Source organism: Hemicordylus capensis, chromosome 7 (assembly GCF_027244095.1).
Source record: "Hemicordylus capensis ecotype Gifberg chromosome 7, rHemCap1.1.pri, whole genome shotgun sequence".
Taxonomy (NCBI): domain Eukaryota; kingdom Metazoa; phylum Chordata; class Lepidosauria; order Squamata; family Cordylidae; genus Hemicordylus; species Hemicordylus capensis.
In genome coordinates this window covers 31,852,902-31,880,117 of record NC_069663.1, presented here as the reverse complement: position 1 = coordinate 31,880,117, position 27,216 = coordinate 31,852,902, and the positions used below count along the sequence as shown (strand labels likewise).

Here is a 27,216-nt window from a genome sequence, read left to right as displayed (position 1 = left end):
ATCCGTGGCTGGGCTGCCCTGGCTCCTGCAAGCCTGGCGCTGGTCTCAAGGAATCCTCACTTGTTTCTCGGCTTCCTCTTCTGGGAGTTTGAACCCACCACCCTTCATGCCCACAGCCCCATGTATCTCCCTGGGCGACACCCACACCCCTGTTGCTCAGCTCTGTCACCCCAGCTTCCAAACTGCTGCTTGGCTTCCCTCCCAGCTACAATGAGGAGTTGTGGCTTTGGAGACATAGGCAATGTTCAGAATTCACACCAGCCCAGCTCTTGGCTCACCTTCAGGACCCGAGGTGTTGGTTCTCCTCAGTGATTTGTCTTTTGCGCCTGGTAGTCAGATGTGTCCTGCCTCTGTGTCTGCAGGCTCCGTTTACTAAATACATGCAACTGCCTCTACTGAGTCAGAACCATGGTCCATCAAGCTCAATATTGTCTACACTGGCTGGCAGCAGTTCTCCAGGGTTTCAGACGGGGTCCTTCCCAGGTCTACCTGGAGATGCTGCCAGGGATCGAACCAGGGATCGAACCAGGGACCATCTGCATGCAAACCCAATTTGTCTAACCCATGGGTTCTCAACGTTGGGTCCCCAGATGTTTTTGGACTTCAGCTCCCATAATCCGTAGCCCCAGTGGCCTTTGGTTGGGGATTATGGGAGTTGAAGTCCAATAACATCTGGGGGCACAACGTTGAGAATCCCTGGTCTAACCCTTTTAAAAAGCCATCTAATCTAGTGGCCCATCACAACAGCTTGACACAGTAATTCCATACATCCTCTCATTAGAACAACAGAGGATCTCTGCCCCCCCCGCCCCCAATGGAATCACTTCCTGTTCTCCCGCTCTTCTTCTCAACACCCCTTCCTGGTTTTAATGGTTGAAATTCCAAGGCGTGTTTGCAGATATTTCAGCTCAAAGGGTCACAGTCCAAAACAAGCATCCTGGTCCTCGAACGCAGCCACAACAACGAGAGGCGCCAAAGGAGGCACAGCTGTCTCTGCTTCCCGGAGCTCTGTTGGCTCTTCTCAATCCTGCCCTGCACGCTGCTTTCAGGCTGGCTGTTTGTCAGGTTAACTGCGCAGCTCTACCTGACGAGTGGCCAGCCTGCAAGCAGCAGACGTGGTGTTGCTTCTCTGGATTCTCTTGGTCTCCGTGCAGCCGGCTGGGTGGAGTTGCTTCCCTTCTGTCCATTTTAGCCAGCGAAGCAGCTGGGGGCCCTGTGTGAGAGCAGAGTGGGCGTTTGGGAAGGCGGACGGGCAGCATGGTTGCCTCTCGGGAGACAGCATAATTGCTAGCTGGTGGCCTTGGGCTCGGCCTCAGCAGCATCTGGTTTGGGGTCTTGTTTTTGCACAGCAGGCAGCAGAACAAACCTCAGCACAGATAGCAGGAGATTGTGGTCACACTGATTAAGTGGGAAAGTCTCTCTCCACCCAGAGTGGGGAAGCGTTGCCCATGCTCTTCACACAGCAGCAGATAGGAACAGCTTTCCAGCCCACTTCTGGCTCCTGAGTCTCTCAGGAGCCAAGGCCTGGAGTAAATGGCGGAAATACTTCCCTGACAGCTGACATTTTTAGGAGCATGGGTACTGTATTTGTCTGAATCCAAGACTAGGTCCCCCCCCCCAACTTGTTTGATGTTTGGGGGTAATCTTAAATCCAGAGTCATAAGAGCAGCCCTGCTGGGTGAGGCCCAAGGAAGCCCATCTAGTCCAGCATCCTGTTTCGCACAGTGGCCCACCAGATGCCACTGGAAGCCACAGGCAGGAGTTGAAAGGGGTCTGCCCTCTCTCCTGCGGTTGCTCCCCTGCAACTGGTACTTAGAGGCAACTTGCCTCTGAAGCTGGAGGTGACCTATAGCCCTCTTCCTCTTCCTTTTGTGTAAATACAGTATTGGCTGTCTGGGGTTTGCCCAGTTTCACATTTGAAATCCCTGGAGGGAATGATTTGCTGTATAAGCAGGAGAGTGTTTGTGTGGCAGTGCCACCGAAGGACACAGAGGCTGCAGCATGTGATCCTGACTTTGTTGTGAGCAAGCGAAATAACCGCACTGTCCCTTGCTAAGTATGTGAAGTGGGTGCCTTCTGAGTCAGACCGGGTCTGTCTAGGTCTTATGCTGCTAGTGATTCACATCAGCTCTCCAAGGTTTGCTACAGGGGATCTTTTGAGCAGTGTGTGAGAATGCCTGGTACATATCTCTCAGCTGCCGAAAAGGTTTTTCGCAGGTCAGGTACTCTGAGGCTCCATGGATCCTTGACTAGCAGAAGCAGAATAAATGATGCAGGAAAGAATAAACATTGAAGAATTTTGCAAATCAGGCTGCGGAATTAAGGCTAACTTGGTGCAGAAGTTTTTTTCCTTTTAGTTCACAGTCTGTGTAATAGATGTGTGGCCCCTGTAGCCCTAACAAAGCTAGTGAGATGTGAAAGTGCCTTTTTAAAATTAAGACCATTAGCAGCTCATCCTAACAAGTCAAGGGGGGCATCAAAGGAGGCAGCTTGAGTTGCTCCTTTTTCTTCCACCCTGCTGGAGAGCTGCACTGTCTGCAGGCAGTGATGAATGGACAGCCTACAGGTAGCCTGCCTCTCGGGCAGGGAGGGTGAGAGAAGAGTAAGCCAAGCTGTTGCCAGTAAGCAGAGGCAGCTGCGCCTCCTCTGGTGCTTCCCTGGCTCCTTAGGGCCAGAGGCTACTGATTAAGATCTGGATGCCTGCTGCAGAGATCTAGGTGAAGAGTGTTCTGTTAGAATATATATTCCAATATTTTCAGTATTTCAATAAAGCTTCAGTGTTTGTCAGGGGGAAACAAGGCACAGACCCTTTCCAAGACCCTATCAGAGAGAGGGCACCCCACTTGCTTTCCGCTGCTGGAAAACTGAGTGCAAACTTCTTTGCTTTCCTAAGAGTTCCTGCTGAGAGAAAGCGAAATTGCTGCCATGATGAGAACAACTCTGGGGAGGGCAACTTATCTAAGATTTTGAAGATGTAATGCCTCGATTCCACACCTTCCGCTCCAGATGAGGGGGAGGTTTATTTTTTTGGCTTGGATCCCTCTAGATAGAACTCTTTCTGCATCTCCTTCAAATATATTTTGAGACACCAAATTCTTTATGTGGTTTGGAATGCCAGCATTTCATTTTAATTTAGTGTTCAAAAAAGGCACGTGGACCACTCAGAAAGTAGAGGGGACTATTATAATTACAGTGGAGGTGCAATTTAGAGAACAAAATGGTACACACATGCACACTGTGTAGATCTACTGAAGAGCAACTAAAAATACCTTGAAACTGGCAGGGATATCAAAGACCTCCTGTTCAGACCTGCAGAGATTTTTTGAATGGGGGCAGACTTTAATCGCATAGAAAAGAGAGAAACTGCAAAACTCTCTCTGTAGCTAAGAATAATGAGTGGAGATGGGTTGTTTCTGTCCCTTCTGGATTAAAAAAATGGAGAACTCTGTAAGCTGCACACGGTGCTGTGGTACATTTGTACAGCCCTAAACATGTTTACTCAGAATTAAGTCCTAGTGAGTTCCATGAAAAAAGTTCATTTAGGATTGCAGCATTCTTTTTGGAATTCTGAAAATTTAGGCTTTGGTTTATTATTGTTTACGGTCACTAGATCTTACGGTGGAAATGATGTAGTTTGACAGCAAAAATATTATTTTATTCATTCATCAATCACATTTCTGTACCAGCTGACATTTGCATACCTAGCCGGTGTGCATATTAAAATGTTGAATGATAGGAACAAGAATGGAAGAAACCCTAATTAACTGGGTTCAGTAAAGTAGTTTAAAGAGACTTAAAACAATTACAGTGCATTCCTATATACATGTGCTTGGAAAATAAATCCAAAGTAAATGAGCTGTTCAGTGGGGTTTAGTCCTATGTGTAGCCTTCACAACATTTATAAACATTATGAAAACTGAAAGCAAGAACATTTAACAATTTTTATTTTTATTTTTATTTTTTTACATTTTATATCCTGCTCTTCCTCCAAGGAGCCCAGAGCGGAGTACTACATACTTAGGTTTTCTCCTCACAACAACCCTGTGAAGTAGGTTAGGCTGAGAATTTGAATGGAGGCTTGCGTGTGTGTGCGCGCGCATGCATGTGTGCACACACATCTTTTATTGAACTAAGGTTATGCATGCTTAAAATAACTTTCAGGAAGTGATTAATTAAAAAGCAACCATGTCTAGAAGAATTCTGTACTTAATACATCAAACATTTGTTGCTTTTGTGTGCCGGCTTGGGAAACCTGATAGCTGGCTCTTAAAAAAAGAAAAACTTTATTTTGATTTTCAAGAAAGAAACCCTCTTTCCCCCCCTTTCTTTTATAAGAGCAAGTGTTTTCAAGTTACGTCAGAGTTACAGGAACAAAATAAATGAAGATTATCAGGCATTTTACTTTGTAATCAACTATCAACTGTACTTGCTAGTAGTTAATAGCCATATAAAAGAAAAAAAGATAGCAATAAGGCTCCAGCAGTAATGCATTTTGCCCCTTGTATGACTTGTCAATATAATTTATAAATATTAGAATTGTAAGGAATAAATCTTTCAGGTCATGATTATGGTTGTTTATTTCTATCTGTGAAACTGAGGAAGCTAACCCTCCCCTCTCAGAAAAAATGGGGGGTGGGAAACTCTATACATTGAGTTTCTGGAGCTTTTAATATGTGACATTTTATCCATGACCATCAGCTCCCATATTTGTGTCAAACCTCTCTTTAATAGAGCGTTGCCTCCTCCTCATCCATGTTTTAGATATTATGAATTCTGCTGCCATTAAAAGTGAACTGGTTCATTCTTCATGAGTAACTGGACATTGACATAAAATACAGGCTCCCAATAGTATGATTATCAGATCTGGTTGTATTAATAGCCCAGTTATAATTTTGATATCTTGGATAACGCAGCCACCCTGGGTCTTTCCCCCTTGACCTTGTTTAGTATGGGTTACGACCAGGCGAAAGCCACCATCAAGCAGCGCATTGTAGACACTGAGCGCCAAACCCATCTCAGCAGGGTCCTGAACTTTCAGCTCAGTGATGGGCTTAGCTATTCTGCCTCACCCAACTGGAGGTCCCAAAGCACAGAAGGGCGTTCACTCTGGCTCGTTGTCATGGCCTCCCTTCAGCAATGCTAGGAGGGTGTTCTAGAAGGACCCTATTTGCAGAGCAACTATGCAGATTGAAACTGCCCAGCACCTCCTCCGTCTCCTCCACTGTGAGATATTCACGCCTCCCTCATCCTTCTATTGCGATGCAAGTATCCAGGACCTTCCGAGCCAATTCTGCCGCTCCTTGCTGCTTTCTGACTCTAAGCCTGCCATCACATTTAGCATTGCCAGGTTCTGTGCGGCAGTGACCAGCATTCGTCTTAACGGCCTTAGGCTGAGCCTTCGTGTCTCAGGGAGGGCTCTACACTTTGCTCACTCAATACTGATTCAATAGAAAGACTGAACACTCCTCCCCTTTTTTGTTTTACTGCTCCTTATAGCCTGGCCATTATCCAGTTTTATTACTTAGGCATTTATGTATTTCTGACTTCATGTCTTTTAATCTTTTTACATCCATTTCTATCCCTCCCCCCTTTTATGCCCGTTTATGGCTTTTATTACTTTTCAGGCTTTTATGCCCTCATGATTCTGATGTACTTTCTACTATTTAGTAGTAGTATTATGTACCTTAAGTACCACTCCATATGTATCCACTTTTTATCTACTCTCACTTTTAACATGTAATTGCCCTTATCCTGTATGCTGGTCTATGATCGTAATAAAGACTGACTGATTGATTGATTGAATAATGCATAACCCAAAAAAATTTGTGGGCATTCTCACCACATATAATATCTTTTAGATTGACATCCCCACCAACATTGAGGAGAGATATTAGGAAACATATGATTTACTATTAATTATATTTTTATTTATCAGTATAACAAGAGTTTAGTGCCACCTATTAAGGATTTAAAATAACTCTTTTCTATTTAAAGATGAGGATAAAATAAGTTTTGATGACCAGATTTGCTCCTAAATTGGATCTTCCATAGTGACCCCTATGTGTCTAGACCAGGCTGCTTTATAACGTCGGTCAGTTTCCCAAGATCCTGAGTCCATCCATGCATATATAAATGAAATTAAACCCTTATGATTAACTGTTCTATTGAGAATGAGTTTTTCAAACTCCCTATGAGGTGAAATGGATCATCTCCAATCCACTAGGCTGGCTTGGAGGACTTTGCAGACCTGAGGTGAAACTGACCGGACTTTTTCTTCTTTTTTCCTCTGGTTATTGTTCTGGCATTTTACTGCTCTAATGCAACACTCTTCCCCAGTTTTTCAGGCTTATGGAAAAACAGTTCTCTCCCCCTTGCTCTTCTCCTGTGTGGTCTGGTGTGCAGCGCCGTCCACACGGCTGGGTTTTCCCGCATGCACAGAACCCACCTCGAAACCTTCCAGAGCTCTACCCTGAGATGTTTGCCGGCAGCCCCACCCCTGAGCACTTCTGGCTGCCTGCCCCACCCCGTCGCCTCAGTCTTTTTTTGGCCACTGTAGGAAACGCATCAGAGGAGCCTTTCCCTCCAGATTGAATTGCATGAGGCAGCTTTACCCTAAAAAAGTATTTGTTTCTTGTACCTTCTATTTTTAGTTGTATTTATTGTCTCTCTCTCTCTACTCGCTTCGGTTCGCTTTTTGTAAGGGGGTGAATGTGAATGTAGGAGCAGCGCTGGGCCTGCTGCTGTCAATGCTGCTCATTGAAATGCTGCTCCTAGAAATCGGGAAGCACCCATCCTCCCAATCAGACAACAGAGGTCTGGAAAACTCATTTGCCTGAAGCATGAATACGTGAGTGTGGCCACTGAGGAAAAGACCCTCTTCAGACATTGTCCAGAAGGCCCTCTGCATGAGTAGAGTGTCTAGAACGGGGCCGGAAGTTCCGCCCGGGTCCTTTCAGTCATCCCATTCATGCTTCGAGTGGCGTTTGAAGAGACGAACGCCATATCCCTAATGGTGGACACTCCTGTGATTGGGAGGCACGGGCCCATGCCTCCCAGTCACAGGAACTCCCACCTTCATGGGTTTGGTGTTTGCCTCTTCAGACAAATGCCACTCTAAGCATGAGCGAGGTGCTGACAAGGATGACTGACAGGACTGGGGCAGGACTTCTGGCCCCGTTCTAGACATTCTGCTCATGCAGAGGGCCTGTTGGACAATGTCCAAAGAGGGCAAACACAAGTCTTTTGTTAGGACACCTGTCCCTTGGATTGCAGAAGGGAGGGAGCAATCTTTCCAACTGCTTCCGTATAGATTTCGTTGGGGGCAACCATCTTGGAGGCTTTTATCATGATCCAAAGAAAGATTCCCCCCGCCCCAATAATTAGTTGTTTTGAACAACAAGAAGAAAAAAATCTAAGGATCATTCTGTCTTCACATGTTGTTCATAAATTTCACAAACTTGTACATCACATCTGCTATCATTCAATCTAGAGTTAATTAACCATTGTTTAAGTGTCATTGGTGCGGTGCAAACCACATTCACCTTAATTCCCTGTCTTTTTTGTGAACAGCTCATTAAATTAATATTTTTCATACACACTCTGGATGCAATGTCTATTAGAAAATTGTTGGGATTTTCCATACACTTTGTAAAAAAATAAGCCCTGGGGGAAACATGGCTTATTCTCAAGAAAGGAGGAAAGAGCCTTTATTTTTAACCATATTGTTTTAAAATGCTCCTAAAATGGCTATCCCTAAATGCTTGCCTGGAGGTGGTGATGGGCTGGATGAGGGATAAGAAACTGAGACTGAATCCAAATAAGTCTGAGGTACTTATTGTGCAGGGTTGGAACTCGGGAGACAATTTTGATCTGCCTGCTCCTGCTGGGGTCACAGTCCCCCTGAAAGATCAGGTACATAGCTTGGGAATGCTCCTGGATCCAAACCTCTCCCAGGTTGAGATGGTGGCCAGAGGTGCCCTCTGTCAGCTTCAGCTGATATGCCGGCTGCATCTGTTTCTTGAGATAAATGACCCCAGAACAGCAATACACAGGGGCTTAACTATAATAGGGCAAGGGGAGACAGTTGTCTGGGGAGCCCCCCTGCCTTGGGGGGGCTGCCTTGGGGGGGCCCCCAGAGGCAAGTCACATGACTGACTCCCCCAGCCGCACACCCACCTGGGCTTCCTTCAGTTGTATCCATCCGAAATGGAGGTGAGTGTTAAAGACCTGGAGCTACCAGAACAGCATGTCTTTCTCTAGTACCATTCAATGACTTGCATTGTCCACAATTTACAAAACCTTTAAAAAAACAATTTAGGGTGATGTTCTGTTGTAGCACATAGGTTATATATCTCTGGGCCCACTCCAACCTTGTTACGCCCCTGGCAATACATATGCTGGTAACTTGGCTACTGCAATGCGCTCCATGTGGGGCTGCCTTTGTACGTCATCCGGAAGCTGCACTTGGTACAGAAAGTGGCAGCCAGGTTGGTCTCTGAGTCATCTTGGAGAGACCATATGACTCCTATACTAAAAGAACTACACTGGCTCCCAATATGTTTCTGGGGAAAATACAAGGTGCTGGTTATAACCTACAAAGTACTAAACAGCTTAGGTCCTGGGTACTTAAGAGAACATCGCCTTTGCCATGAGCCTCATCGCCCATTGAGAGCCATCCAGAGAGGTCCGTCTGCAGTTGCCACCAGATTCTGGGCTTGGAGTCTCCAACGCTAGGGTGGATTGATTTAAATCGCCATGAGAAAACCTTGCTTTGAATTGGTTTCCCATCAGTAGCGGCTTGTCCTAAGGAGCCCAAGGAGGCAGCTTGGATTGCTCCCCTCTCTCCCAACCTGCCTGAGAGCCACACGGCTTGCCGGCTGGCCATTTGTCAGGTTGAGCTGTGTGCTCAGCTCTACCTGACAGATGGCCAGCCTGCAGGCAGCCTGGTTCTTGGGTGGGGCAGGAGAGAGAAGAGCAGATTGAGCAGCTGCTGCCGCTGCCGGGAAGCAGGGGCAGCAGCTGCTCCTTCGGCACTCCCCTGGCTCCTTCGGCCTGTTCCCCCACTGGTGGAACATGTTCCTTGGACAATGGTGCATATCTGATCACTAAAGCATGTTGATTTACAACTCAGTCATTGTTTAGCATTTACAACATTTAGGAAGGTATACTTTGTGTAATTTTTTTTTAGGTAGCTTGGTTTTTACTAATTTAGGCAATAGTACATAATCCCTACCACCTTAAGTGGCACAGCGGGGAAATGCTTGACTAATCCCTGCTGGTACTATACTGGGCAGCAGTGATATAGGAAGATGCTGAAACCCCATCATCTCATACTGTGTGGGAGGAGGCAATGGTCAGCCCCTCCTGTATTCTACCAAAAGAAAACCACAGGGCCCTGTGGGCGCCAGGAGTCGAAATTGACTTGACGGCACACTTTACCTTTACATAATCCTCGGTTTTTTATGGAATGGATATTGTTACTCAATTTATTTTATTATTTATTATTTACATCTATATCCTGCTCTTCCTCCAAGGAGCCCAGAGCGGTGTACTACATACTTGAGTTTCTCCTCACAACAACCCTGTGAAGTAGGTTAGGCTGAGAGAGAAGTTACTGGCTCAGAGTCACCCAGCAAGTCTCATGGCTGAATGGGGATTTGAACTCGGGTCTCCCCAGTCCTAGTCCAGCACTCTAACCACTACACCACGCTGGCTCAAGCTGCCCTGTTGTGTCTTCTCGTTGTGTTGCTTACCCTGGGTCAATTTTCCGTTTTTACCTAGGGAAGGAATTTCTCCAACACATTCCCAGATAGGGGGTCTCTTACACCCAACCACAACAGCTTTTCTGTGGCAAAGTATGAAGCAAGGTTGTAGCCTATATAGGAAGTGTGAACGGAATACTGCCTTCACGTTGAATCCCACTGTTTCTTTCTGCTACTCCACTTCCTTTCCTCCTCTGACTCACTCCTCTGCCTGCCCTGGCCCAGCACCTAAAAAGCGCTACACAATCGTCCTCTCCAGCCTGTGTCTTTACACACATGGCTTTAGTCTGCTTAGAAACTGATCCCAACTAATGAAACACCCATGCAGTGAGAGAAGCAGCCGTGCTTCTGAACAGTTAGCTAACTCCGTTCCACTACTGGCCCAGTGGTGGGGGAATATTTTGAGAACAGCTCCCCTTCCCCAGGAAGCACACTGTTCCACTCCCTAAGGGTCACCCAGCCCTCAGGGACAGGTTTTTGGGTGACACAGAGGGCTTCTGAGGGAAGGGGAGGTTGTTGGAATTCACTCATGTGCATGCAAGCACTGGCACTGTATCAGTCTGGGACTCTTCAGAAGCAGACGATCGCTGCACTGCTGGTCCTTCTCTCATTGCATCAGTGCTTCGTTAGTCAGGGAGTCAATTGGAGACCCAAAGCCTGGAATGTTCTAGAAGCAAGAGCTGGTAGTTGCTGAGGAGGTCAGAGCTCTCCTTGTCAGAGGAAATGGAAACGGATGCCCACGTTTGTTTGATTTGTACGTTGCACAATGTGTGTGATCGAGAGCCATTAATTCATTTTTAGCAGACTGCAAGTATTGGTATAGCCTGTTTGTGATGAGATTTACTTTTACTCATGCTATTTTTAAATGAGAATTTGAAAGTAAGGGTGTTTTGTTTTGTTTTACATTTTTCTTTACATTTTTAAAAATCCAATTTAAATTGAAAAATCTGATTCTACCCACCCCCCCTTTAAAATCATTAAAATCATTTGGAATATGCTCCCTGCTGAAATAAGAGCGTGAAATAAGATCATTTGGAATATGCTCCCTGCTGAAATAAGAGCGTCTCCTTCTCTGTTTTCAGGGAGAACCTCAAGACCCTCCTGCTCTCTCAGGCTTTTAATTAGAATTAATTTTAATAATTTTAAAAACTTGTTTTAATAATTTTATTCTATTGTTTTTATTGTCATGTATTTTAATCTGTGACTTTCGGGTGGTATAAAAATATGATAAATAAATAAATGTACCACCATGAAACTCTGTAAGTGATCTTGGGCCAGGCTTGTGCGCTCTCTCTCTCTCTCGCGCGCTCTCTAGCTCTCTCACACACACACCCCAACCTCTCTCACAAGGTTATTGTGAGAGCAAAGAACTTCCGAGCCGCTTCCCATGCTAAGCAGGTGTGTCTTGAGCGCTAGGCTACCTGTCCTATAAAACATTTTGTTTATTATGTGCATTCATCTTTCACCTAAGAAAGAAATTCTTAAACCTGATAAAAACATTGGACAAACTGCTCTGGAATCTGGCCATAGAGATGTGTGGGTTGGGTGGATGGTGGCATGGGTGCTAGCCAAGAGGCACCCATGACAGCCATGCTGAAAGCCTGTGGAACCACCTTCCCCTTCTCCTTAACTTGCAACAGGATGGGGGAAATGTTTGTGTGAGGGCAGTGAGGGCATTTCCAGACTAGCTCCACTCTTCTATGAGGTAGGATATATTTGCCTTCTTCCATCGTGTTCTGTGAGAGCAGCACAGCTGCCCTTCCCTCTTGCCAGGCTTACACCACTGATCAGGAAGTGCTCTCCGCATCCGCCCTGGTTTGGCCATCTTGCCAGATTCTCTCCCCCCACCACCACCACCAAAGGAAGTACTTGTGGTGAACCCAGTAGCTGGAAGGAATGACTTTTTAAGAGGCAGAGATGGGTAATTAAAATCTCAGCATCCAGTTTTGCAGCAAGCCCTCTGTAGCAAATTCCCTGTGTAAACATCCCACTTGACTTGATGATGATTGCGGTTCGCAAACGAGAGTGGAAAACATGAAGCCCACACAAAGCAATTAACCTGCCAGATAACTTTAAGCTGGGCTGTCTGTACCCTCAGACCATTTTGCTTTGCAGGTCTCCATCTCTTAATCGGCTTAATTTTCTTCGCAACTGGCCTAGAGAGTGATGAGCGATAGCCAGGTGCTGTGGATAAGAATATAAGAAAAAAAGCCCTGCTGGATCAGGCGAAAGGCCCTTCTAGTCCAACCTCCTGCTTCATGCAGTAGCCAGCCTCCAGGTGCATCTGGGAAGCCCTCAAGTGGAGGAAAAAGGTTGGTGTTCAGCAGCATCATGCCCCCTTTGATCCTGATAGAAATAAACAGCTATCCAGATGGGTAGCCACTGATAGCCCTTCCCTCCATGAATTTATCTAATCCCCTTTTAAATTGGTGTCCATTGCCACATTTGATGGCAGCAAATTCTAATTTACCTACATAAAAACAACCCTGTTGGATCAGGCCCAAGAAGGCCTATCTACTAGTCCAGCTTCTTGTGGCCCACCAGATGAAGCCCACAGGCAAGAGCTGAGAGTATGCCTTTGGTGTTACTCCCCTGCAACTGGTATTTAGAGGCATCTTGCTTTAAGGCTGGAGGTGGCCTATAGCCACCAGACTAGAAGCCATCCATGGACCTGTCCTCCATGAATTTGTTGAAGCCCCTTTTAGAGCCATCCAAGCTAGTGGCCATCATTGACACGTCCCGTAGCAGAGAATTCCATAGATCAATTGTGTGCTGAGTGGGAAAACTTCCTTTTGTTAGTCCTAAATTTCCTGACAATCAGTTTCTTGGTAGACCCGCTTCTAGCATTATGAGAGAGGGAGAAAATTTCTCTCTGTCCTCTCTGATTGATTGATTGATTGATTAAGTGCTGTCAAGTCAGTGTCAACTCTTAGCGACCACCTAGAAAGATTCTCTCCAGGATGATCTGTCTTCAGTTTGGCCTTGAAGGTCTCTCCGTGGTGCCTTCATTTCATTGCTGTCGTAATCGAGTCCATACACCTAGCTGCTTGGTCGTCCTCTTCTTCTCTTTCCTCCAACTTTTCCCAGCATTATGGGGAAATAGTGCTCTACTCTTTCTCTACTCCATGCATAATTTTATAAACTTCTGTCGTATCTCCCCATAGTCACCTCTTTTCTAAACTAAAAAGCACCAGATGCTCCAGGCCCCTGATCACCTTGGTTGCCTTCTTCCCCACCTTTCCCAGTTCTATTATTATTTATTATTATTTACATTTTCTATCCTGCTCTTGCTCTAAGGAGCCCAGAGCAGTGTAGTACATACTTTCTCCTCACAACAGCCCTGTAAAGTAGGTTAGGCAGAGAGAGAAGTGACTGGCCCAGAGAACCTGGGCCAGAGAAGCCCATTGTAGAACTGGGCCAGTTCTACAATGTCCTTACGAGGTGGTGACATTGTGTGAAGTAGTGCTTTCTTTTGTCTGTCTTGAATCTCAGCATTTAGCTTCAGTAGATGTCCCTGAGGTTCTAACATTATGAGAGAGGGAGAAAAGCATTTCTTTATCCACTTGACCTAGGCTGGCATAATTCTGTGCACTTCTTATCATGTCGTCCCACCAATTGCCTTATTTCTAAACTAAAAAGACCCAAATGTGGTGGTCTCTTTCTCATAGGGGAGTCGCTCTAGCCCCCTGATCATTCTGACTGCCTTATTTATTCATTCATTCATTCAATTTCTATACTGCCCTTCCAAAAATGGCTCAGGGCGGTTTACAGAGAGAAATAATAAATAAAAATAAGATGGCTCCCTGTCCCCAAAGGGCTCACAATCTCAAAAAGAAACAAGACAGACACCATCAACAGTCACTGGAGGTCCTGTGCTGGGGGTGGAGAGGGCCAGTTACTCTCCCCTTTTCTGGACCTTTCCCTCTACATTGCAATATCCTTTTAAAGGTGTGGCAACGGTAACCAGAACTGTACAAGTGCGGACCATGGTCACTCCCTATATGTATAGAAGGGTAGTATGACACTGGCAGATTTATTTTCAGTCCCTTCCTAACGATTCCGGGCTGATCTCAGTGCCAGTGTCTGCTGGGCACAAGAGGAGTCTGGTGTCGATGGTGCTGGGCTGGGGGGATCTCCCGGCCCCCAAAGGCCTCAGCTGCACAGCCAAGGGCACCTCCTCTTCCCTGACCTTGTGTGCTGTGCTTGTGCCGCTGCTGCTTCTCTTGCTCTCTGGAGAAGAGCAAGCGGAACGGAGCAGAAGAGGAGGCACGGAGGAGGGCAGGGCGGGTGGCCCCCATTCCTTTTCCTACTTGAGTCACTTTGAGAGCTCTTTTGCTGCAGGGTGGTCTGTATGGACCTATTCAAAACAGTGAGGTTTCCTGCAGCTTCCTCCTGGAAACCCACCTCTTGTGTGTACTGGAAGAAAACCGCTGCCCTTGAACTCCTTGCCCATTGTCCTCTGTCCGCTTCTCCTTCCTTGGGTGCTCCTCAGGGAAGGAGAATTATTATGCCTCATCTTTTGCAGAGTGCCTTGGGCACAGACGGTGCCCAGTAAATTCAGCATGCATTGGCTTTCCCCTTCTGTGGTGGATCTCTGCTTTACTTGTGGCTTATTATACAGATTTATTTCCTTTTACACTTATAGTCTGCACTTCCTCCAAGAAGCCCAGAGTGCTGCACATGCTGGCAGGTATCCTCTGCTGGGCGCTTTCCAGATTGCACGCAACCACAGTGTCACAACGTAGCCCTTAATTGTCCTTCTGCTTGTGGCTTGACATCGCAGTCCCTGCACTGTGTAAGCAAGGTGCCATTCACATTTCCGCCGCCACCTTCCGTGTTTTATTGCTGTGTTACAGCCCTATAATGTCACTCCTGCGTTGCCTGCAAAAAAAGAAAAAAGAAGGGGAAAAAAGGCTGAATTTGTCCATTGTAGGAAGCAACAGATTTCAACTGTGGTTTTAAATCGGCACCACAAAACGTCACAGTTTACATCATGTTTTGCAGTGTAAAGCTCACTGTCTGGAAACCATCCTGGAGATGCAGCTCTGGATGCACCAGCAGCCCTATGGACCACTAGGGGCATTAAGGGTAGAGAGAGTGAGCAAGGGAATTCCCTCTCTGAACAGGCGTTCTCTACTCTGCTCCCCCTTTGTTAGACGGAGAGTCTCAGGTTTCATTCTCTCACCTTCTGGAGAGAGAGAGAGACTTGCATCTTCTCCCTTCCCTTCTTCCTATATGTAGCTAGCAGCAAGGCATGCAGGCCTCCTCTATCTCCCTGATGGGTTTCCTAAATAAACTACTTGATTTAGAGCTTTAACTCCATGTCTCCAGGCCACATGAATTAGCAGTGCTCTCCCTGCCTGTGCATTTCCACTGCAGCTGGGGTCGATCAAGACATCTCACCTCCAAGCTCTCTAACATCCTCCCAACAGCCCTAAGAGGGAGGTTTTGCTTGCTGAGAGGTCAGTGACTGGCCCAGAGTCACCCAGTGAGTTTCATGGTTGAATGGGGATTTGAACTGGGATTTCCCCAGTCTAGTTCAGCACGCTAACCACTATACCACACTGGCTCACTGTTTGTTTGTTTGTTTGTTTATTATTAGTAGTAGCAGTTATTTCTGTAATAATCAAGCAGGCAGAACTGCCCTGGTGACTTGGTTACTCTCCATAGAAGTAGCCTTTTGTAGTTGTTCTGTGCTTTACCTGTGGGTTGTACAGTTCTTTTCCTGTGCATGCTTGTGTTTTGATCCTGCCATGTTAGCTGCAAATCTACACACTACAGTAGTCCTGTTAAGCACTATAAAGCAACTGATGTTTTCCATATTTCTCTGTATCTCTGCTGATGAGCAGTTGAGATTTGTGTGCTTGTGTGTATGCTGATACAAATCTAACTTTACCCGTTATTGCTTCAGCACCCGCCTAGTCCTGGTTCTGCCTCCTGCATGGCCCTCAATAGGCTCCACCCATTCCCTGCCCTACTGAATCTGAATAACATGAACATATTATATTTTCTAGACTATTGGGCCAATGATTGCATCTTGCTTGAAATACAAGTTCAAAGCAGACGTTTGTGATGGCGGCAGACTGCCAGATCTGCTCTGGTCTGCAACCCGGAGCAGTTTCCATCTGTCAAAGGGTTCAGACACTTGCGCTGTCAGGCAGAGGGCAAACAACCCCAACCCCAGTGGGATAAAGGCACCTTATCCCAGTGGGATAAAGGCACCTCTGTGTGTGCCTGTGCCTGAAGTGGCCCTCTCCAGTTTCTAAACTGAAAGATGTTTCTCAGACATGGAATAAAAAACAAACCCAGCCTCTCCAAACCCACTTGAGTTCCCTTAATTGGGAAAGGAAATATTCCTTTGGAAACCGCAGCCAACTCGAAAGCACTCCTGGCAGCTGTGCCTCATGGCACAAACAAATAACCCATTAAAAAACAACAACAACTCTTCCGTGGGATTTGGGGAGAGAAGCTTGGAAGAAAGCAGCTGGTTTCTCCCAAGGAACATTGGGCCTCTGCCCTGATTCGCCACTGATCAAGGATCCCAAAGATCCCAGACTGTGCAGCGGAGACCTGCCTTTGTGGCCGTGGGCCTGTTGCCCTCCCAGCTCCTAAAAGCTCCCTTGCCTCCTGGCCTCTTCACTCCTTCTCAGCTAACAGCGCACAGACCCTCCTGACCTTAGCCTTGTGCAAGCCTCTTCGTCCAGCACAATGTTGCTTCCTTCAGAGAGCAACGGTGCACCTGAGGATGGGCACTCCCATCACCATTGAAGGCCCTGCTCCTGGGTGCCATTACAACGAGAAGTATCCGTGAGGAGCAGGACCTTTTCATTGGTGGCACTGACCCTTTGGAATCTTCTAGGAGCCTGCTTGGCTCCTGTGCTTCAGTGCCTTTTCATGGTACATTTTCAGGAGAGCGATGCTTTAGTTCAGGCTGGTCAATTTGAGGCTCTCTAGCAATTGTGGCCGAGGATTATGGGAGTTGTAGTCAGCATATCAGGTTAGCTTTTGTTTGTGGCTTCCATTTGCTAGCTTACTTGGATCTGTTGGCCTTCTTTGGTGTCCGTTTGGTGCTGGGTGCTCATTCATTATTGGGTTTTTAGGTTCAATTTTTTAAAATTTTGTTTGTGACTAATTGTGTGTGAGTGTGTGTGTTGATTTTCTTAACTTTGTTGGCTGCCTTCGGCAAGGCAGGCAACACACACTCCTATTAAAATATGGAACAGATGCACACTGTGGGCACAGTTACCTTGGGGCAGTGCTGGACACATTTGTTAAATGTGCTTAGATGATGTTACAAGTTCTTCCCGACTCAGTTTTGAACTTGGGCTCCTAGATGCTGTGGGACTACAACTCCCATCATCCCCAGGCAGTCTGGCAGCTCAGGTTTGAGAACTCCAGCCCTAAGTAATGTTGGGACCTATATTGGAATTAGACCTGCCTTCTAATTTTTCTGTGGTTACTATTCTGATGAAAGTGCCTGTGTGTTAAGAGGAGGAAAGTTATTGTGGCTTCTGGCATGAAAGATCTGAGGATCCAATTTCAAGGTGGTGGTTTAAATAAAAAATATGTAAATGAGACCATATTTGTTCACATTCCTTGTTCTCCTCTCCTTTCCCCATGGTTGAAATCTAGACCTGTTATTTTACTTTCGTTACTCTCATAATATGCCTTGTGTATTAATGCTGAAATGCAGTTCAGATAAATCTCCGCATTTAAGCCAGTGTTGATTTGCCATGGTTGTGTGTTGGCATTGTGCTTCATGAGGACTGAGTTTATGAGTTATGGAGGGATTACAGAGAGAGACCACCTTGCAGAATCATTCCCCATCCTCCAAAAATGTGACGTATACATCCATGCTTCTTCTGCCTCCTTAGGACTGGTGTTATTTGACACACAGATCATCCCAAATCACAGATCAGCTCAAAATGTGGAAATTTGCCACAGTGATTGGCTCAAATCGCTGGTCTTGTTTTAGCAAGGATGAATTGCTAAGCAGGGTCTGCTCTGGTTTGCATTTGAATGGGAGACATCATGTAAGATATTTCCCTTAGGGGATGGGGCCATTCTGGGAAGAGCACCTGCCTGCTTGTATGCAGAAAGTTCCAAGTTCCCTCCCTGGAAGCATCTCCAAGATGGGGCTGAGAGAGATTCCTGCCTGCAACCTTGAGGAGCTGCTGCCAGTCTGTGTAGACAATACTGAGCTAGATGGACCGAGGGTCTGACTCAGTATATGGCAGCTTCCTATGTTGTGAGTGAGATTCATTTATTCATTTGACCTGCCTAGAGCCATCTGGGTTAGGTGGTGTAGAAATTTAACAAACAAATAAAATTTGATGATGGTTTTCTGTTGCCAAGTGAAGAGGCAGCTTCTCCCAAAGGCCGCCTCTCCTGACTGAGCAGGTGCATCTTAAACTGTTGCATGGCTTCTAGTTAAATTATTGAACATTTAACTGGGTATTTTCTTAAGACATTCGTGACGTTCTGGGTCTTGTGGCATTTTTTAAGATGGGACCATTTTTTGTATGTTTGAATTTGAATGCCACTTTGGGTGCCATTTGAAGACAGAGAATGCAGCTTTTAAAAAAAACCAAAAAAAACCCACCAACCCCTCATTAGCGGCTTGCCCTAACGAGGGGGGAGCAGCCACAGCTGCCCCTCCTTCCCAGAGCTCTGTTAGCTCCTCTCTATCCCATTCTGTTCCGCTGTGGCGTTTATGAGAGCTGCGCTGCCTGCAGGCTGGCCATTCACCAGGTTAACCAAGCAGCTCTACCTGATGAATGAGAGAGAGGAGCAAATGGAAGAAGAGGCAGCCTCGCCTCCTTTGGCCCCCCTGGCCCATTAGGCCCAGCAGCTCCTGGTGTGGTGTTGCTTGCATGCATAATGGTGTCTGACTTCTTTCCAGTTGAACTCGACAGAGACATCTTCCACCAGAAGCCTTACTGGAAGGAATTCAGGTTCGACTTGACCCAGATCCCAACGGGGGAGTCCGTAACAGCAGCTGAATTCCGCATTTACAAGATGCAAAGTTTCACGCGACATGTCAACAAGACCCTTCAGATCAGTCTCTATGAGATTGTGCGCGAACAGCCCGACAGGTGCAGTAGGTCAAAGCTTGCTAAAGGCCTGTCTGAAACGGCAGCTCTCAACAAGGCCAAGGGGCCAAGTTCACCACTAAACATTTATTTTTTATTTTATGTATTTAACATAGTTATACCCCACTCCTCCAGTATACTACTGCTCAGGGTGGCTCACAGCTTTAATAAAATAGAAACAACATAAAACAACAGCAACAACATTAAATAAGTTAAAAGGCCAAGCTTAAAACCACATGCAAAAGTTACACATTTTTAAAGTTTCAAATGAAAAGTTATAAGTAAAAAGCTAAAAGCTAAGAACATTTCAGGCAAGAGTCTCAGGCAACTAGGATGTTCTCCTGCTAATGTACCCTTGCAGTGAATGGGATATGCTCCTGCAGAACCTCCCTTCATTCAGAATGTGAGATTTCCCTGTTGGGTCAGATCACGGTTCCTCCAAGTCAGCGTCCCTGTTGCCCACCGTGAACAGCAGATGCCCCATGAGCTCACATGCACAGTGTGAAGGCAACAGCCCTCCCCTGCTGTCCCTCTTCAGTAACTGGTGTTCACAGATATACTGCCTCTGAATATGGAGGTTTCTTGTAGCCATTATGATTAGCAGCCATTGATTTACTGACTGTCGGATCCCCTTTTAAAGCCTTCTAAGCTAGTGGCAGCCACCACACCTTGTGCCAGCAAGTTCTGTACACTTATTATGCATAGTATGGTGAAGTCTTTTCTTTTTATCCTGAATATACCACCAATCAAGTCCCTTGGATGTTTAGTATTAGAGAGAGAGGAAGAAAAATGCCTCATTGTTCTAGTGAAGCTGTATTCAGACGCTCTTGATGGGTCTCTTCATGGCCGCCTAGCTATTTTAAATGATACCATTAGGAAAGCTAAAAGGTTCCCTTAGGACAGGGAATAGCTGTGAAATAGGGAAAATCCTTTTTAAATGTAGCTCATAATAAAGATGCAGCATGCATACACAGATTTACACAGAACAACTAAATAAACAAATAAATGTTTAGAAATAAAGCTGCAGATAACAAACAGTTTCTGCTGCAAAAGAAACTTACCAAAGCAATTAAACTCCCACCCCATCCCATCCACACAACATAAAAACTGGTGGAAGTTCTATATTGTTGTCCCAGTTAAAGAAACAAAAGCCAGATGCTTTCCGCTTTGCATATGGTACCCAAGGCCAGTGCAAGAGGAGCGGGGAGCTGCTTCCAGCAACTCTCAAGGGGGCTCCCTTGGGCAGCTGCATCACTGTGGCCCCTTGACATTCCCCAGGATACCTCTGGCAGCCACTGTACAACTGTGCTGGCCGGCCGGCCCTTCGCTTGCTTGAAGTCAACGCTGCGTTAGTTAATGCTGCGCATTAGTCTGTGCATGATGGGGGAGGCGTGAGGGAGCCCCATCCCTTCAGTCTTCAAATGTGCGCCTTAGCAATCAGGGGAGTGTCCGTTGGCCCCCTCTGGGTGTCTGTTGTTATTATTACTAAGACGGTTTAAATCCCACTTTTCAACAAAAAGAAGTTTTCAAAGCAGTTTGCATAGAAAAGGGAATACGATGCCCGCCAAGGTTCTGTCTGCCTAAAACCAAATGCAAGGTGGCAGCCACTGGAGGAGGGATGCTGTGCTGAGGCTGGAGAGGGCCAGTGCTCTTCCCTTGCGCTTGGAAAGATGTCTCTCTGCCCAGTTAGCAGGGGAGCAAAGGCTTCGTGCATAATAGGGAGAAGCCTGGTTTCTGGAGCCAGGAGGCTCCCCGGGGAGATTGCCGCTTTGACGTCGGTCCCCTTCTGCTCCTTCAGGGAATCGGAGCTTCTCCTCCTGGACCTTCAGGATCTTCTGGCGGGGACGGAGGGCTGGCTGGTGTTTGACGTTGCAGCCGCCAGCAATCACTGGCTATTAAGCCGCAAATACAACCTGGGCCTGAGACTTTATGTGGAGACGGAGGACGGTAAGGCTCAAGGGACACTCTTTTAGCCATTTTGCTTTTCAGGAGTCCTGCTTTGAAATGGACTTCTGGCCATGTTGGTTGCAGGGGGAAAGAGCTGACACCCAGGGCTGCAAATTCCGTCCACGTAAGGTTGGGGTCCAAGGATGGTTGTTTCCACACGAGGGCCCTTTGCTGTTCCTCAGTCAGCGGGAGGTGGGATTCGAATGGTGGGATTCTGACGCAAACTGAATGTAGTGCTGTGTGATCTAACTACACCCTTCTCTGTGGCCATGACTCAGTGTTCACTTGCAACAAGGGTTCTCCATCTTGGGTCCCCACGTGTTGCTGGACTACAACTCCCATTAACCCCAGCCAGAGTGGCCTTTGGCCATGGTGGGTGTTGTAGTCTGACAGCATCTGGGGACCCAAGGCTGAGAATCTCTGCCCAATAGGAGATGAACCATTGAAACAGCCGTGTTCTGTTGCTCATCAGGGGTTCTTGTCTTCAGCAGTGGGGCACCCTAGAGCAGGAGTGGGCAAACTTGGCCCTCCAGCTGTTGCTGAACTACAACTCCCATCATCCCCAGTTACAATGTGGCTCCAACAACAGCGGGAGGGCCAAGTTTGCCCACCCTGGACTGGACTGTGAGCCCTCCAGGCAGATAACCTCTCAGATTAGCCTGACAGGCAGCAGTATTAACATAGTGGAAAGGGTTTGGATTAGATTAGATTAGATTAGATACTTTATTTATGGCCAGTGGCCAAAACAAAAAGGGTTTGGGTCTTTTTCGGTTTTGCAGGACAGAGTGTCGATCCTGGCCTGGCAGGCCTTTTGGGCCGCCATGGGCCACGCTCCAAGCAGCCCTTCGTGGTGACGTTTTTCCAGGCAAGCCAGAACCAGGTCCGTGTTCCCCGAGCAGCCAAACACCTGAGGAAGAGGCAGCACAAGAAGGCAAACACCTTCCCACACTCCAACAGACTCCCGGGGTCCTTTGGTAAGAAGCCGGTGCCTGAACGTTACCTCGCCGGGCGAGAAGTAGAAGAGCAGGGAGGCCGGCTTCCCTGAGCAACAGCAGTCAAATTTTGGGTGCCAACGTAAAGTCACTGGTTCATTCCAGGCGGCACACTTTCTCTTTGGGTGCCGTTCCTTGCATGTACTGAGAAGGGCTCCTTTCTACCACCTCTGGCATTCTCTTCGTTTAGGTGAACACGGTTTCAAAACCTCTAGTGTGACCCTCAACACTGCAGATTCCCCTATTGCTTAGGCAGTCATGCAATATCCAAAGCTGCCCATCTTTTGACAAAACTTCTCTTCCTCTCTGCAGATGATATTCTTGTCTCCCAAGGGAGGCAGGTTTGCCGGAGGCATGAGCTCTACGTCAGTTTTCAAGACCTTGGCTGGCTGGTAACTTGGCTCTGTTTGCTTGCTTAATTCCCTTCCTTCTTTTGCAGTTAATCTTACCCTGGGCTCCCTGCTGCAGCAGCCAAACCAGCTGGGCTAGAGTGAGTGCCCCCAATCCTCCTGGACATGTTGGGGGCGGGGAGCAGCCCAAACCACCCCTTCCCCTTGCCCAGGCAAAACATGCCTCTGCAGGCACAACCCTAGTCAGGCTCTGGTCTTCCATGCCGGATGTTACAGCAGGAACCCTCAAAGTGTGTCTACCATGAGAAATGAATCGGTGAGCCCAAAGGAAGCGCCCGCTCACAGAGACGCACCCCACTCGCAAGCAGGAGTCTGCCTGGTCTGTCTCCACATGATCTGCTGCTGGGCATAAACCAGTCACTCTCAGCACAAAGGTGCAGTAGAATCGTCCACTCTCGGGGGAGGCTGCTTGTGGCTTCCCTTTGTGAGTTGCTGTTCTAGGCTTATTCCAGTCAGCGATTCGTGCAGAGAATGCTCCTTTTTGGATGGAACAATCTGGTGCCTCCGGTGTCCATTGGAGGAGGAAAGCATCACGCATGCCCTGGGGCCAAACACCAGACTTCACTGAAGACTTACAAGCTGTTCTCACTACCCTTCGTTCAGGAGTTGGGTACCGTGTGCACTCCTCTTTTCTGCCCTTGTGTGAATTACAAACGGGCTCGGAGGCGCCAGCCGTGATCATCCCTTAAGTAGCAGCTGAGTGGGGGGGGGTTTCCCTCCCACCTCGTTAAAGAGCTGGGTGCCGCTGCTGAGTAAGCCGGAGGCCTCAGGCCCAGCACAGGGTCACTGTTGGCGCCTCTGGTCTTGTCTCCCACCCAGGAAACGGGAGAGCACCCAGCTGCAGAACCCGGGGAGGAGGCCCAAAGAATCGTGTGGTGGACCAGCCTAGAGTTTGGCCTGGCCTGCTTCTTTTCTCAAGTGCAGGAGCGGCTGGTCCTAACGAGCCAGGGAGGCAGCTGGGGTTGCTGCTCGCTCTCCCCCATCCTGCCCAAGAGCTGCACTGCCTGCAGGCTGGTCATGCGTCAGGTAGAGTTGCGTGGTGGCCAGCCTGCAGGCAGGGCGGGAGAGAGGAGCAACTGAGCTGCCTCCTTGGGTGCCCCTCTGGCTCGTTAGGACCGGCCGCCCCTGCTTACGGGTCCTAAGACTTCGCCTTTGTATAGCCCTTTGTATGTGTTCAAAGCCCTTCACGTTTTCTTGTCATCTTCCCAACAACTCTGTAGGGCGGGTTTTATCCCCATCTTGCAGTTCTAGCAGGGTCTGTGTGTGGGGCGATTGGGTCTTGCTGAAGGCCACCTTGTGAGTACAGGGCAGAGGCAAGATTCAAACTGGGGCAGTCCGAATTCGTAGCTCAGCTGCTCCCTTCTTTCTCCCCTGCTCACTGAGCAAAGAAGCACCTTTTCAAAGTGGCGATTCTCTTGATTGAGCAGGGGGAGAGCAACTGGCCCTATCCGTCCTCAGCACAGCATCCCTCCAGTGGCTGTTGTTGCTGGGGTCTATCTTATGTTTCTTTTTTAGATTGTGAGCCCTTTGGGGATAGGGAGCCATTTTATTTATTTATTTATATCTATGTAAACCACTTTCGGGACTTTGGTTTGAAAAGCAATATATAAATATTCGTCGTATTCATATCCTCCACCGTGGAAATGGCAGCTACTGAAGAGAAAGAGCAGGATTGGGTGTGTGTGTGTTTGTGCGCACACCCCTGCCACTCTCAGGGCACTGAGGTCCCAATCCTTCCCTCCCTCCCTCCTTCCCAGCAGCTACAATTCACATTTAGATCAATAAATGTGCAGGACCAAACTGTGCTTTTGGGGTGCTGCGTAGTTTGGCCTTCAGATATTATTTTGATTTTATTCTTAAATCCCTAATTTTAAAGAACAACATGAATTAGTCAGATCAAAGCTTTCTAAAAGACTTTGCAGTAGGGAGGGTTTTTTTGGCTGCCCCCAAAGCAGCAACAGCGGCGGCGGCTTGTCCTAATGAGCCCGGGGAGTGGTGGTGGGGAGACGCAGCTGCTTCTGCTTCCCGGCAGCAGCTCAGGGGCTTGCTCCTCTCTCCCCCGCGCTGCCTGCAGGCTGGCCATTCGTCAGGTAGAGCAGCACGATTAACCATGCGGCACCTGCAGACGGCACGGGAGAGAGAGGAGCAAGCCACTGAGCCGCCTCCCTGGACACCCCGCCAGCTCTTTAGGACAAGCCACTACTGCCCCACACAGGACATAAATGCCCGGGGTGGGCACCTCGTTGAGAAGGCCAGTCGTGGCTGCTGCAAGGCGAGGGACCGGGCCTGGCCCCCGACTCACTGGCTGTGTCTTTTCAGGACTGGGTGATTGCGCCACAAGGCTACTCGGCCTTCTACTGTGAAGGAGAGTGCTCTTTCCCGTTGGACTCCTGCATGAACGCCACCAACCACGCCATCCTCCAGTCTCTGGTCAGTCTCTTCTGGAGGGAGGTCACCAAACGGCCTGCGCTTGTCTCCGTCCTTCTCGCTGAACCCAGTGGAGTGGGAGGGCGGAGGGCAGATGCTGGGCATGTCCCCCCCTTCAGAGAGCTCCAGGAGTCGCGGGGATCCTGTTGCACCAGAGGGGATAGCGGGACAGAATAAACGAGTGCTTAGTGGATGGGTCCCCCCAGCAAGGTCCCGCTGCCGCTAGAGATTTCTGTCTCGTGCTGGCAAAGTGGTTGGGCTTCTGGCCAGTGGGGTGCCTGAAGAAATGCGCTGCACATGTGTGAAGCTGCAAGCTGGCCAGCTCTCTTGCTTGCGCTGGGGGGAGGAGGAGGAGGAGGAGGAGGAGGAAAGGGCTTGCTGCTTTGGCGCCACGTGGAGAGTGTGGCTGTTTTCTGGGCATTTCCGATGGGGAGAAGTCGAAGGGTGATCTGCATGTTAAGCAGTAACTACTTGGCCGCTGTTTTCATTGGAAATCTTTTGGCATTCTGTACCATGCTGGCAAGCCACCGAATGGCGCAGCGGGAACTGGCTTGACTAGCAAGCCAGAGGTTGCCGGTTCGAGTCCCCGCTAGTGTGTTTCCCAGGCTCTGGGAAACGCCTATACTGGGCAGCAGCGATAGAGGAAGAGGCAGAAAGGCAGCATCTCATACTGCGTGGGAGGAGGCCATGGTCAAGCCCTCCTGTATTCTACCCAAGAACCTGTGGTCGCCTGGAGTTGACACTGACTCAACGGCACAGGGCAAAGAGAGCGAGGGGCTTCTCCACCCTTCTGCTAAATCCTCCCCCCGCCTGTGGAAAGGAGTCCAAGTCTGTTCTGTTGGAGTCAAGGATCCGCAGAGGGACACTTTCTACAGTGACTTGGCCTATTTCCTGCCTGCAACAACACATTCAGAAATCATTGCAATCTGTTCAGATGCCACCTCCTTGGAAACATATTGTCTTGCTCTTCTAAGGAGCTCAGGGTGGTGCATTCCCCATTTTATTCTCACAACCGTCTTGTAAGGTAGGTTCAATGGAGAGCGAGCCTAAGCCAGCTTGTGCTTCATGGCTGAGCAGGAATTTAAAGCTGGATACTGCTTGGACCTACTTCCCAGAAGTTCCCTGTTCAGCACCATCCCTTCAGTGAGGAGCAGCTTGTCCTAAAAAGCTGGCAAGGGATTGCACAAACAGCTGCCTCTCTTCCCTGAGCTCTGTTTGCTCCTTTTTCTCCCATCCTGCCCAGTGTTCATGAGAGCTGATCTGCCTGCAGGCTGGCCCTTCATCGGGCAGAGCTGTGGGGTTAACAACGCAGCTCTACCTGGCAAACTCCGGGTGGGAGAGAGAGGAGCAAACGGAGCTCTGGGGAGCCGAAGCAGCTGTGCCTCCTTTAGGGCTCCGACTTCAGCGGTGGGGCACTGAGCTTCTTCTGGTAAAGCAAATCCTGCAGAAGCTCAAGGCACAGCCCCTGGCCAGAGCAGCTGTGCAGCATCAGCTGCCCTTGCTGAAAGCTGCCTTCCAGCAAGGGTGTTGTGAGAGCAGTTCCAACATAAACTGCAACCCAAGCTGCCAAACATTTCTGAATAAATATTTTTGCAAATGCTAAAAAGTTCCTTCTTTCAAATGGGTGCTTTTTCTACTTATAAACAAGTGCTTCTTTGAAGTTCTTTCCATTTCTCAACATCAAGATGCTCTGTGTTTGTGTGTGTGTGTATAAAAAAGTAACCTTTTGGACTTAGGGCTGCTTCCTCAAACCTGTAGAAGGGGAGAGAGCATCTTGCTGGAGGAGAAATGCCCTGACGACAGTGGTCCCCTCTTTCAGGTCCACCTGATGAAGCCGGACGCCGTCCCAAAGGCCTGCTGTGCCCCCACTAAACTCAGCGCCACGTCTGTTCTCTATTACGACAGTAACAACAACGTGATTCTCAAGAAACACCGGAACATGGTGGTGAAGACCTGCGGCTGCCACTGAGGCCCCAGGAGACCCTGATTGCTGCTGAGGGAGGGAGAGCCAGTAGGGGGTACTCTGTCGGCACCCAGCACCTCTGGCCAAAGCCAGGCAGAGCAGAAAGGAAAAGCACGCCCCCCTCTTGCCACTCCAGGAGTTGGGGAGTTGGCAGTGGGGCTTGACCTCCACTCGGCCTGTCGGCTCTGCCCTTGGCCTGCTCATACCCTGAGCAAACAGAACAATCCCCCACAGAAAATTCTTTGCCAAGGAAACGGGAAGATGACCTGGCTGCCCGCATAGGTCTGTTTTGTATTCTGTGCCAACCCCCACCGCCACAGTGTTTGCACTATAAATTACATTAAATTTAAAAGCCTGCCACAGAAAACGATGCAAATCAATATCCTTGTTTGTTTTGCATAAGTGTGCTCTGTTTGTATGTTTTGTTTTATACGTGACATTTTCTGTGCTTTTAAAATAGAATTCTGATCCCTGTTTTGCAAAAGACGCTATGAGTGGGAGAAAGGAAGGGTAGTTCGTGCTTCTTCTGACGAAGGGAGCCGCCTTCAGGCTCCAACGTGTCCAAGCATCCTCAACCCCATGAGGGCTAGTAACATGCTTACTTGCAAAATATGAAATTCCTAG

At 48.1% G+C, this 27,216-nt stretch overlaps 1 protein-coding gene across 1 annotated transcript in view; it reads left to right on the top strand.

The window, feature by feature from the left end:
- Nucleotides 1–27,213, top strand: part of BMP8A (bone morphogenetic protein 8a) — a 37,907-nt gene extending 10,694 nt beyond the window's left edge. The window contains exons 2-7 of the mRNA XM_053267948.1: nucleotides 18,664–18,856; nucleotides 20,652–20,800; nucleotides 21,580–21,774; nucleotides 22,105–22,184; nucleotides 24,522–24,632; nucleotides 26,449–27,213. Coding sequence (XP_053123923.1) covers nucleotides 18,664–18,856; nucleotides 20,652–20,800; nucleotides 21,580–21,774; nucleotides 22,105–22,184; nucleotides 24,522–24,632; nucleotides 26,449–26,598 — 878 coding nt within the window. The 3' untranslated portion in view covers nucleotides 26,599–27,213. The remainder of the gene's footprint in view (nucleotides 1–18,663; nucleotides 18,857–20,651; nucleotides 20,801–21,579; nucleotides 21,775–22,104; nucleotides 22,185–24,521; nucleotides 24,633–26,448) is intronic.
- Nucleotides 27,214–27,216: the final 3 nt, after the last annotated feature.